Consider the following 12,879-nt stretch of genomic DNA (forward strand, 5'->3'; position numbering starts at 1 on the left):
ACTATTGGTAAGGTAAGATTCAAGGAATGGCAGACTGTGGCATCAGTTTTGACCACTTGTGATACATCCGAAAGGTCCGTATCACTCTACAGGTGGGCCAGGTACAAAGGCAGATGGTACCAAAGGGGCAGGGCTGGGATGAAGGAAGACAGTCAGATGGGGAGGTATGGCCAGCCAGGAGCATCACGTCCATGTTGCAGTAAGGTAATTTGTTCTCAGTAGAACTAGGAAGGGAATGCTTACATTTTTTAGTTTTATTTTACTATGTTTCATGGAGGAAATGATATTCTCAGGTCTATTTTATGACTCTAGGTCTTAATGGAGGACTTGGGAAGTATTCCTGGTGAACATCAGGAGTCCTGAATACTCATTCGGCAAACAGTAGCAACATAAAGTTTCTCAAATAATACCTTCTATGTATGCCTCAAAGTTAAAACTTAAATAAGAAATACTGCTTTACTGAAAGTTAGGAATGATGGGATAGGACACCAAACTTTTACATTTTTACAAGAGAAGAACAGCCATCTAATTCCACACCCTTTAAAATGAAGAGGCGACAAATAATCTGAAAACTTAGAGCTTAGCGTTTGCAAACCCTCCATCGTTAGATCTGAAATCCTAGTCCAGTGTCTTAAAGGACATGTGACACTAAGAGGACTCAGCAGAGGTTAAATTTTCCAAAAACCACTGGTAGCCTCACTTCTGCCACTTTCTTCTTGCGCCTTGGAGAGCCACAGGGCTATTATTACAGTCTTACAGGGACAGCATGAGAATTCCCTATCCTTTGAGTAGAGTTATGGGAAAGGTACACACAAACACCCACAGAAAGAACATCTATAAATGGAGTGATGCATTCTATAGCACTTGCCTGCATCCTAAGAAGATAATAAGCTACAAAAAATATTTTCACTTTCAGAGGTCAGAACATTCAGCCATAAGCTTTAGTTTCTGTTGCAGAAATTAAATTCAACATGGCATCAAAATACATTCTGCTATTTTATTGTATGGAATATCACAGAAAGTAACGTGAAACTGATTTCACTCATAAAATCCTGATGACTGTCTTGGAAAGAAAGAAAATAGCATTGAGAGGAACAAAAGGTCCTTCTCTAAACAACGGTTTCCTAGGTTCATCTTTCAAAATGTGGGCCAAATCATGAGTTCCAGCTAACACACACCTCAGAGGGAGCCAAGTTTGGAATGTGCAGAACAAAGAATTCATTCAGCGATCGCTTGGATGCTTTTCCTTCCCGAAAATAATGAAAGCAAGAGGAGTCCAGATGGGAATGTAGCCACTCTGGGAGAGGAATCTTTTATTGAGATAAATAGCAAGGCTCTGTAAATAAATCCCCAGGATTACATGAGGAATTTGAGAAAGACAACTATGGTTTTTTTGGTTGCCTGTTTTGATCAGATTATTTCTACATGGTATTCTAGTATTTCTGAAATAGTTAAGTGACAATGTTTTATGTCTTTTAAGATAAAAGACATCACAGTGTGGTTTTGAAAATCTCCAACTTTCTGCTCTCAGTCTGAACCAATGACTTCTGAAGCATCGCTGGGACGTTTTCCTTGGCGCCCTGTTCTGGCTGGAGTCAGGCTCACATTTTGGCTCCATAGGGACCTTTCTTCTTCCCACAGCAGCTTCTGGAACAGAGACTTCTCCCTGCCAGCTCTGAGGGCTCCTGATCCCCTCTGTAGTGTGGGGACCACAAAAACATGCAGAGATGTGATCCAGTCAAGCAGGTTTCCAATGATGGGGAAATGGCAGTGCGTGCACAGACAGAAGCCAGCTTCTTCTAGCAGAGGACTAAAAGGTCACTGAGCTAAACTGCAGTCAAGGCAATCTGGAGTATCTGAATTTATAGTACAATGACTTAAAATTATACAGTCCATATGTATTTACATTTTAAGAGTACCTATTCTATTTTAATGTTTGCCCTAGGTTTTTAGTTCACGGTGCTGCATTTTATAGGGAATTTGAGACAAAAATGCTAGGGCGTCCTGGTTAAGAAAGAATTAACCAGTTATGATTTGTGAGGGAATCCACTGTGACTTTCCATTTAACAAGCAACCTTGGTCTGTTACTTTCTAGGATACCTCAATCCCCAGCTCCTGTTAATTACTTTACTCAGGGCTGAGTGTTCTGACATCCACTATTTTCTTCTGCATTCAGAACAGTGGAAAGTATGTTTGTACTATACTAGAGGCTTTCCCTTCTCACAATTCTTTATAACAAAGTAACACAAACACAGACACTCAACCAAAAACCTTCACTGTTGCTACAATCATATCACTAATCCCCTACAAGTCAAAGACTGTCAAAGATGATGATATGGTCAATGTCACCTCAAAGAGACTGCCAAGTTCTAGTTCATAAGTGTGCAATGATGATTTCCGTTGGAACCACAGCAAAATGAAAGAGCAAAGCCTAGATGCCATTACACAGGGCCGAATGCTTTGCTGGAACACATCTTCATTTATCCTGCTGGCTTCGGAACGCTACCATGCTTTGAAGACCACTAGTGCACGCATCTCAGTTTTAATTTTTGATTTCTCGTAAAATACGGGTAGCTCAAACACTGGTACTTCTCGGCCTGGAGATATTTAAATCTGGGGCAGAGATTCAGGGCACACCTAGGAAGACACACTCACCGCCTCTCCAGCGGGCGCCCATCGCTAGAGATGCTGCGGGGGATGTTGGCGGCTCTTTCCGGAGGAGGCATCTTCCCGTCTGCCTTCCCGGCGTTCAGCCTCGAGGTCATGGGACTCTGCACCTGGGACGGGACTTGAGGCGAATGAGGCCCCTTGTTGGCATTCCTCTGCCACTTGTTGTTATTTCGAAAGGGAAACTTGAATTCGTAGGAAACCCCTTCGTTCATTTTGTACTCCATCACTGGCATGCGGTAGGTCTCAGAGCAACTCCTAGGGCGAGGGCACAGACAGAAGAAACATCAATATCGCTTCTGCTTGTTGGCAGAACCACACGGATTCTCACGAACAGTTAAAAAGTGGCAAACGCCTCATTTCCGGTTTCAAACCATCTTTCAACCATGAGGCCCTACAATCATTTTCCTTTCAAAAACCAGAATCCTCGGAAGCATTATACCCGTATTTTCCTTTGCTCAGTTCCAAATACTGGACCTGAGGTATGGAATCTTGGACAGACCTATGGTCACCCTGGTAGGGGTGGGGGTGCGGGTGGAGCAGGGCTAGAGTCAGCACTGAGACGTGGGGAGGGACGGTGCCGGGACAGTATCTGGGGGGAGCAGACCTCTAAGATGGGGCCTCGCAGGAAACAGGTGGCTTTCCATCCTTAATCACAAGGAAGCTTTAGATCCTTCCCTTATGATTAAGGATCGAAAAGGGTTTCGAATTTCTTGGAATCCCGACAGTCAAAAATAAGTAGGGAGAAATCTTGAAATCCAAATTGAGAGCCAAATTTAGCTCAGGAGGAGAAAAAAAAAAGTGCAAGTTATTGAAATTAGCAATTATCAAATCAAAAATTATCAAATTGCTGGGGAACAAAGCATACTCTAAAATCAGGCCTTCCTCCCACCCCCCTGAAAGCCAAAAATCTCTCATAGCAGGGCCGTCCCCAGGCAGCAGACTAAGTGAAATGAATGGCAGGCACACAACTGTTTCCCATCATTTACCCTCTTTTTGTGCCATCACCCCAACCCCCAAACCTTAAGAAAGGAAGAACCCATCTTCTTTCCCCAAACAACCAAGGAAGGTTCAATCCATCACTGACTTGACTGATAGGCAAATTACTGGGGAAAAAAATCTATTCTCACCAAAGCATTAACTCAAACTGTGCATTTGAATTTCATCACTAAGTGGAAAAAAAAAAAAAAAGACTTTTTCTTAAAGACATTTTGAAGATTGAGAAGCATGTGGAAAATTCTTGAAAGGAAAGGTTAAGAGTAATAGCAAAACAGTCCTTTAAGAGGAAATTTAGAGGCAGCATAAGCAAAGTCCAGACCAGCACTGCCCAACAGAAATACAATATGAGCCACCGACAGAAGCCATGTATGTAATTTTTAAATGTTCAGCAGACACATTACAAAAGCAAAATGAAACAGGTAAAGTCAATTCAAGAATACATTTTATTTAACTCAATATATCCAAAATGCTATCATTTCAACAAGCGATCAATAAATCAGTATTTAGAAAATTAATGAGACATTTTACATCCTTGTAAATTTGGAGTGTATTTTACACTTAAGAGCACAGCTCCTTTGGGACCAGCCACATTACAATGGCTCTGTAGCCACAGGTGACTCACGGCTCTTGTACTGGACATGCATGTCCAAAGAGCCTCCAGCTGAAGGCCTGGTTTTGATCTGGGGAAGGGGCTCTTGTTGGTGGGAAAATGAGCTTGATGGAACGGTCCCCTCTTCTCATGACCTTGCCTGTGTATTTCAGGGTAAGACTCCCAACAACCACAAATGCATTCTCCCTCATCCCCAGGACAGCCGCAGGTTTTGAAAAGCACTGCTTCTGGAGCACATGGATTTGCTGGGGTCCTTGGGTCCACCAGCTTCCCTGGTGGCTCAGAGGGTAAAGCGTCTGCCTGCAATGCAGGACACCCAGGTTCAATCCCTGGGTCGGGAAGATCTCCTGGAGAAGGAAATGGCAACCCACTCCAGTACTCTTGCCTGGAAAATCCCATGGATGGAGAAGCCTGGTGGGCTACGGCCCACGGGGTCGCAGAGAATCGGACACGACTGAGTGACGTCACTTTGCCCTCTTCAGCCTCAGCCCAAGCCTCCAACGGGCATCTCTGCTTAGAGCTTCTTTGCCACTCCCTCCAACTCCCGCCAAAGCCTAGGTCAACCCTAATCCGACCCTATGCCCAAGACTCTGCTGTGCCCCTTTTATGCTTGGATGACAATGGCTTTTGAACTTTTTGGACCACAATCTGGGTGAAAAGTACATTTTACACCGTGATACAGCACAACCATAAATACACACAACCCTCCTCTGATAGCTTCCATTCTGCTATATTCCGTGTTAATCCGTTTCATTAAAGAAAAAAATACACTGGGTACAACCTCCTAAACGGATTTCATGATCTATTTAAAGCTACGCCCTGCAGTTTGCAGAACACTGCATGGCCACTTGACATTACTTTCAGAAGTTACTGACTTCTTACATAATGAACCCTTTTCTCTGAAATGAGAGATTATCACCTTAGGCTCTGATATAGTATCCAGCTTTGATTCAATATTTCTGACAAAAATATGCCATCGCCATGTGGTTGGCTGTTAACACAGGTGCTACTGTAGTATATATGCATCTTTCATTTTTGATCATACATTATTTAGGGTTCTGGATCAGGAAATATAATGCAAGAATGTTGCAGCTTGCCAAAAAAATATTAACACAAATTTATGATAATACATGGAAAAGTTTCTCTCCACCTCAAAGTCATGGTGAGCTTTGCTTCTTCTGTGCGACGGTCTATTTAACTTATAAACTCAATGGACCATACCATCTACGCCCCTTTCTGTTGGCTGCTAGGAACCAACACAAGTACAGAATATGTACTGAACTTTACCATGTATCCTGGGGTATTAACTTTTCAAAAATTTTCCCCTAGGCCATGTTTTCAATTTACCTTCCCCGTTTCCCTACCCCCCTTCCACACATACACAGAGATCCCCTCACTGAATTTTAATTCTATAGCTTCATAGGCTGATTGCAGCCCATACTGCATCAGGATAGAAGAGTAAGTAAATAAATAAAATAGAAACAATAACAACATAATACCAAATAGACAATATCAGCTTTGGGGCCGTAGTTTCTTTGTAAAATGAAAGACTTGCAATTCATAATTACTCTATTTTCTTCTAGTTCAAGTACTCTTTAAGCTGCATCACATTTAAAACTAAAACTGGTCAAAAGATCCCATTAAGCCGGAGATTTTGTCTTCTCTATAGTCTGTATTTCATCCCCACCACTCTTAGCATATTACTAGAAACCTTCTGCATATTCCATAATTATAGAATTAAGTATGATAAGGCCAAAGCAGGGAGAGAAGATGCATTTACAGAGACTGAAAAGCACAGACTACACAGTGCTAAACCCTTGCCATCCTGCCACTTCTGACTGACCTCCATGGCGGCAGGCCACCACTAGCTTCTGCTCCCTTACTCATCTCTGTAAGATATAAGAATGATATATGGAATCCAGAAGTGGGCAGTACACTGAAGGACAAAGATAAAAAGCTGGCTTTTCATGACATGTATGAAAATTCACAAAGGGATTTGTGTTATATTACTCCAAGTAAAATCTGGCGTTGAACAACAAAAACTCTTGATGCTTACAGCTCATGACTGGCTAGAACTAATCTGGCTCCGCTATAATAACTGAACAGAACATCACAATACTGGACTCTTGAATCAGAAAAGTTTGGTGCTTGGGGACAGCTATGTCTCTAATAAACCATGTGATTTTGGCTTGGGGGAAAAAAAACAATTTCTTTGAACCAAAGTTCCTCATCTAAAAAAACTAGAGACTTGAACCAGATGGTTTCTAACAGCCCTTCTCACTCTAAAGCAGGATGCTGCTGCACTTTGCAATACTTGTTTTTTAAAAGGAGGAAAAAACCTTTGCAATCGATTCTTACTTAAAAAATAATTTGGTCCCTTTAGGTAACTTGATTTTAGCTTTTCCACTTGAATGGCCCTTGATTGCTTTCCTCAGGGAACTATATACTCAATTATTTTGTAGTAACCTATAAGGGAAAAAAATCTGAAAAAGAATATGAATCATGGTGCTGTACATCTGAAAATAACACTCAATGTAAATCAACCATGCTGCTGCTGCTGCTAAGTCGCTTCAGTCGTGTCCGACTCTGTGCGACCCCATAGACGGCAGCCCACCAGGCTCCCCCATCCCTGGGATTCTCCAGGCAAGAACACTGGAGTGGGTTGCCATTTCCTTCTCCAATGCATGAAAGTGAAAAGTGAAAGGGAAGTCGCTCAGTCATGTCCAACTCTGTGCGACCCCATGGACTGCAGCCTACCAGGCTCCTCTGTCCATGGGATTTTCCAGGCAAGAGTACTATATTTCAATTAAGAAAATAAATCCAAAGGCTGGTGGCCCTCAGCAGAATGAAGGCCCACCACTCCCATGCAATACCATTCAAAGCATCACAACTGAATCCCCTATCTAGGTATTTCTCATCTTGCCACAAGAATGACTGCTCAAGTCAGTGGTCACGGACACCAAGACATACAGCTGGTTATACACTCCCACTGGTGATGGACAGGGTGGGGGCCGCTCCAGCAGTGCGACATCTCACCCGCTGGGGGGAGCCTTCCGGTGAAGTCCCAGCTAAATCCCAAACCTGTTTCTGCCAGGACTGCTTCCATCATGCCCTCACCCTAGTTGCCCACGCTCACTCTGCAGTTACTAAACCTCTGCAACCCTCATTCTGCTCACGGTTTCAAAGGAAATGAGGCTGCCATGACGACTTTAAAAAAAAAAAATCCCGTACATAGTAGGGCCTCAGGAACTTTGCTTTACTTCCCCTGTCCCATCTGCTCTTTAATACACTTTCCTATGGGAGAAATCATGGAGGGTCTGCTTATTTCCTGAGGACAGGAAGAAGAGTTGGACTTTATAGGCGTTGCTGAAGCCCCATTTTATTGTCATTAAACTGGCCTTTTCATTAAAAAACAAAAAAACGTTGCCTTTCTAAAACTAGTGATGCCTCCAAATGAGCATACATGGATGTTGGTGATTACATACAATCCCCACGCTGGAGCTGGGCCCTGTGACCCTCGGGTCCAGGGGACCCTGAGAAACATGCAGCTGGGAAGGGAGGGCAGTGTGTTTTCAGGAGGCCTGCTCTTTCTGGCCTTGGAGCGGCAGCACAAGCTGACAGAGGGGAGAGTGACTAGTCAAAGAGCAGAGTAATTAGCTGCGAGCAAAACAGTCGTGGGAGTGTGAAGTGCGGAGGAGAAGGAAAAAAAGTGACAAGAGCATTATCTTATTTTGCTGAAAACTGTAGCAAGGTGTTAATGCTTCAGCTGTTCCTTAGAAGTTGTCTCTAAGGGAGGGAAGGGGAGAGCGGGCGTCTGGTCCTCCGGAGGCATACAGGGCATCATTTCAGACCCACCTAGGGCAGTCGTGGCGTCTCACGTGGGAACCCTAGTGAAAGGGCCAGAGTGCATCTCTGAGGCCCACGGGGCTGTGCAGTGCGCTAACCAGCCCCCCGTCCCACGCCTTCATGGGGGCAGGTTCCTAACACTCTTCTGTCCCATCACTGCCGGCTCCATGGCTACTAGAGGATGACAGTGATGCTCCAGAAGCCGTTAAGGGGAGATGAAGGAAAATACAGCTCATCCACAAAGGCTGTGCTGGAGCTGGTCAGCCTTGGTTTGCAGGATCAGACTCTTGAGCATCTATCCTGGGTGTGCATTCAGGGGTGACATATTGGTCGCTTGAAATCAGCCACAGTGGGAATATCTGCACCATGGGAATCAGCAAATACTACAAACCAAGGTTCCACTGATACACAGGGAAAGGATTTCTGTCCCAAGCATACAAAGCTAAGAGTCTGGATTCTCAAGTTAGACCTGGATTTGCCAGATGAGGCTGGGGAGTTACTAACCTTTCTGACTGTGGGTTTCCTTTAACTACGAGTAATATTAATACTATTACTTCACAGGGTTGTGAAGTATAAAAGTGCTTTTTTCTAGGGCCTGGCAATATTAAGGTAATAACTCAGCAAATATTACTTGTTTTTACCAATACACCACAGCAAATATATCTAGTCTAGTATTTTGCTGTAGACAAACCACCTCCTGTCATGGATCCATTTTTCTAGTAACTACTATTCACAGTTCAATGTCAGTAATGTTGCCCATTCCATCCCATTTCCTCTCACATACACATGTATTTCCCCCTCCCCATGAATTGAAGAGCCTAGAAACACGGGGAAAGACCCCTGAGCAGACAGATGGCGCCTGACGATCACCAGGCTTCCTTTTGAGGAGGTCAGTCCTTAGACCAGCCTCTGTAACTCCGTACTGTGTGTACGGAAGGCTGTCAAGTTACATGAAAAGTGAAAGGCACTCAGTCGTGTCTGACTCTTTGCGACCCCATGAACTATATAGTCCTAGGTATTCTCCAGGCCAGAATACTAGAGTGGGTAGCTGTTCCTTTCTCCAGGGGATCTTCCCAACCCAGGTCTCCCGCATTGCAGATGGATTCTTTACCAACGGAACCACCAGGGAAGCCCAAGAATATTGGAGTAGGTAGCCTATCATGTCTCCAGCGGATCTTCCCGACCCAGGAATCGAACTGGGGTCTCCTGCGTTGTAGGTGGATTCTTTACCGGCTGAGCTACCAGGGAAGCTCAGGCAAGTTACATAGCTTGGTTATTTTCTCCAGTTTGTAAGTGCCTGTTTAGATGTATAGACTATTACATAGACAATTCACAGGAGAGACTATGGGATGGAAAACAGTCCAAAGAAAGAGAAAGAGGATCACAGAGCACTTGGAGAGAGCTCCAAGGACCTGGCTGCCTTTCCAATAGCACTCAAGAGTCATTCTTGAATTACAGTTAAGCAAAATACTTAACATTAATACTATGTGCTTAAGGAAATGAAGGTAGTTTCAGAATAAACCCTCCCTGCCCTCGAAATAGCTAAAACAAAACGTTCGGGATAAAATTTTGGTTTCCAGGGAAATCCAGTCATCAGAAAGGGAGCAGTTCTTAAAACTATGAGAGAAGGGGATTTTCACCACACTCTGACATCGGCACATCCACCTAGGAGATACGCAGTGCTAAACACTATCCTGAGCACAGTCTGGTCTGTAACACTTGGTCTGAGCTAAACACTATCCTGAGCACAGTCTGGTCTGTAACACTTGGTCTGAAGAACTCAAGTCCGCAGATACTGCCATTGCTGCTTCCTTTTCAAAGGGCACAAGTAACCCATCCTAACTGTTTACACATTCTACCATCTGACATTCACTAATCTATAAAAGCTCAGGTGCAGGACTGGTCATGTTTTTTTGGGGAAAATAACATAAGAATATTGTCTTGGCCTTAGGAAGCCTAAGCATTAATTGCCAAAGCTTAAGACAAACTCTTAGAAAATAGCGGGTTTAAACCAAATTAACGGATTGGGGGGGGGGGAAAAAAAAACCACTAGCAAAAATAGCATGTGCATGCTCAAAGGAGAAAAGAAACAGTTGATTAAATCTGTTCCATCAGGAAATCTCCCCAGAGACAGAGAAATTAAATTTTCAACAGTGCTGCAGGCTTGGCAGAAGCTGGGAGGGGCGGGGAGCTCCTGGGCTCCCCTCTGTAAAGTCGGGGAACTACACTGCCCTGGCATTACGAGCAGGACTAGCTTGTCTGAAGTCGATTTCTGACACATGCAGACGCACTTAACAAAAAGCTTGGGAAGTCACATTCAGCTCTCCAGGCTGAGACAGCAGGGGTCAAAAGCAGTACTTCAAGAGTTCTGGACAGCAACTGGCTACAAATGGGAGATGCAGGAGAATCAGGGTCACGGAACACAAAAGAAAAGCGTCTGACACTTTGTCATCATGAGTGTCTCTTAACATCAAATATTCCATGTTTCTCAGCTACTGGTGCAAGATGTTTAAAGGGGATATTTACCAGACTTCTCTGTCTATGATGGTGACTTTATATACCCAGAGACGTAAATCCTGGGAGTGGTCCAAGCTGGTGATTCTTTCCAGCTGCTGTTGCCACATGCTGAAAGGGAGCTGTATCCTGAGTCAGACCTTCTGTGGAGGCAACTTTCAGCATCGCCTGTAACCGAGCGCTCTTCACACGCCCCCTTACACTCCCACCTAGTTGGGGAATGTTCTCCATGGTACATCAATGGCCCTGGACTCTCAGACCTACCTCCGCGGGGTGCAGTCGTCATGTGGGGGGATGATGACGACCTTCACTGTGACCGATGTTCTCAGGAGGTCGATCATCTGCTCGTGGCTCAGAGTGGCCACGGCCACCTTGCAGATCTCCACCAGCCGGCTGCCCTGCCTCAGCCCTGCCTGCCAGGCATAGCCGTAGGGCTCCACATCTGCCACAATGCCCTCGTAGTTGACGTGGAAGCCGAGCTGTCCCAGCCCATTCCTTCGCAGAGTCATCTCCACCGATTCACAGCCTTTTGACACGAACTAGACAAAGACACAAAAGACATCACAGTCTGATGAACCCACTAAGGTCTTAAGTGGTATGCGTGGCCAGCAGGGTTATTTTTGAATACCCTAATGCCAGCTGAAGAGCAGGCTGGTTATTTTGCCTTCACTAATCTCCATTCATTAGGCCCAAAGGAACACACTTGTTGTGTCCAAAGAACTCAATGGCTTCTCTGAAGTTACAAGGAAACCTCTAACAGAGACCTACAGGGAGCTGGCAGTGAAGAAAAATGGGTGTTCTGCTATTCATTTTGCCCTTAAGACATTCAAAGCAGCAGATACTCAATCCAACAACTGTTTTCACCAGCTGAAGCAGACTGGCTGGGCTACATCATCAGTCACCACGGCAATGGGATCAGGTCACATGCAAATGAGTTTCCAACAAAGATGCACAGTGAGTGTGTCTTCCCCCACTTGTTCTGCTACTTGTCCTGCTGAAAAAAATGATGGGAAGCGAGCGTGACATAAACTCTGGATTCCTTCCCACCATGAAGGGAGTTTTCAGAGGACCTAATAAAATAGGATGGGGTTCTGTAACTTGGCTCTCGCCTGCATGGAAAGCTTGAGGAAAGGGAACTGGAAGAAAAACACTGACCTGAAGCCTTTTGACAATCTCTTTGATGTCATCATTGTTAACAAAACTCTCCACGGATACACATTCGCCTCGCTCGTAGAAGATTTTGAGGCTGGCGTCGGTTGAAGTCCACCCTATCACATCTCTGCAGGAACAGTTGAAAACCACACTCTTTGTTTCCTGTTCAATGAGTACAATGAACTCACTGGAGACCCCGAGGAGGCAGTCTATCTCCATCGCCTTGTTGTAATCCTTGGCCCGGACGGCCCACACAATGGCTCCCATGCTACTGAGCTCAGCTCCTGGGTATGGCTTAGACTTTTCCTTCTTTTTGGAGGCCAGAGAAATGAACGGGAACTTGCCGGATGGGTCAATAGGGGTGTTGGTGACGTTCTTTTCTGCCAGGTCTTTCAGGTATTCCTGGCGGGTCCGCGTTGCCATGGCCCTGAACTTTTCCGACTTATGAGCAGCATTTTCTGCATTAATCACTTTGGCCAAAAGGAAGTCCCTGAACACATTTGACTTAGGGAAGGTGACCCCTTTCGGGATGGGAGGTCCAAAAGAAGGCACATCTCTGGACCTGGTGACAGCCACACTAAAGAGACAAAGAGCAGTGAGAAAGAGGCTGGTCAATATTTCTCAGACTCACAGCAGGAGAATAAAATACACTTTCTCAATGACAAAGATATCTTTCAAAAGGAAAATAACTGTCATATTCCCACAAGAAACAACACACACTTCTGCTTAACATGAGCATAAGTTTCCATTCAATTGTATTTAGGACTTACGAAACAACATTTTTTCTAGGTCAAAATACCCAAAAACTTAAGGTAAAAACTTTCATTAGCAGGTAGTAAATCAACCATAACTCTATGAAAAAACGATTTAACTGTAATATTCTTTACAAGAAACATTTAAAATACTTAGTGATTATTCCCAGGTGGGGAGGGGTGGTTACTATAAACACCTTTCAGAACAAGTATAGGTTTTATAGGGGCTTCCCAGGTGGCTCAGTGGTAAAGAATCCACCTGCTAATGCACGAGGAGACACAGGTTCGATCCCTGGGTTGGGAAGATCTCCTGGAGAAGGAGATGGCAACCCATTCCAG

At 44.5% G+C, this 12,879-nt stretch overlaps 1 protein-coding gene across 7 annotated transcripts in view; it reads right to left on the bottom strand.

Moving 5' to 3' along the window:
- Positions 1-12,879, bottom strand: part of SIPA1L1 (signal induced proliferation associated 1 like 1) — a 190,357-nt gene that overhangs the window by 59,885 nt on the left and 117,593 nt on the right. For all 7 annotated transcript variants that reach the window (XM_086319958.1, XM_086319964.1, XM_086319960.1 and 4 more), the window contains 3 exons: positions 11,792-12,365; positions 10,901-11,175; positions 2,656-2,925 (listed from right to left, as the gene is read on the bottom strand). In XM_086319958.1, the coding sequence (XP_086176084.1) occupies positions 2,656-2,925; positions 10,901-11,175; positions 11,792-12,365 (1,119 nt within the window). The remainder of the gene's footprint in view (positions 1-2,655; positions 2,926-10,900; positions 11,176-11,791; positions 12,366-12,879) is intronic.

This window comes from Bos grunniens, chromosome 10 (assembly GCF_055505025.1).
Source record: "Bos grunniens cultivar Pamir isolate PY7600 chromosome 10, Bosgru_T2T1.0, whole genome shotgun sequence".
Taxonomy (NCBI): Eukaryota; Metazoa; Chordata; class Mammalia; order Artiodactyla; family Bovidae; genus Bos; species Bos grunniens.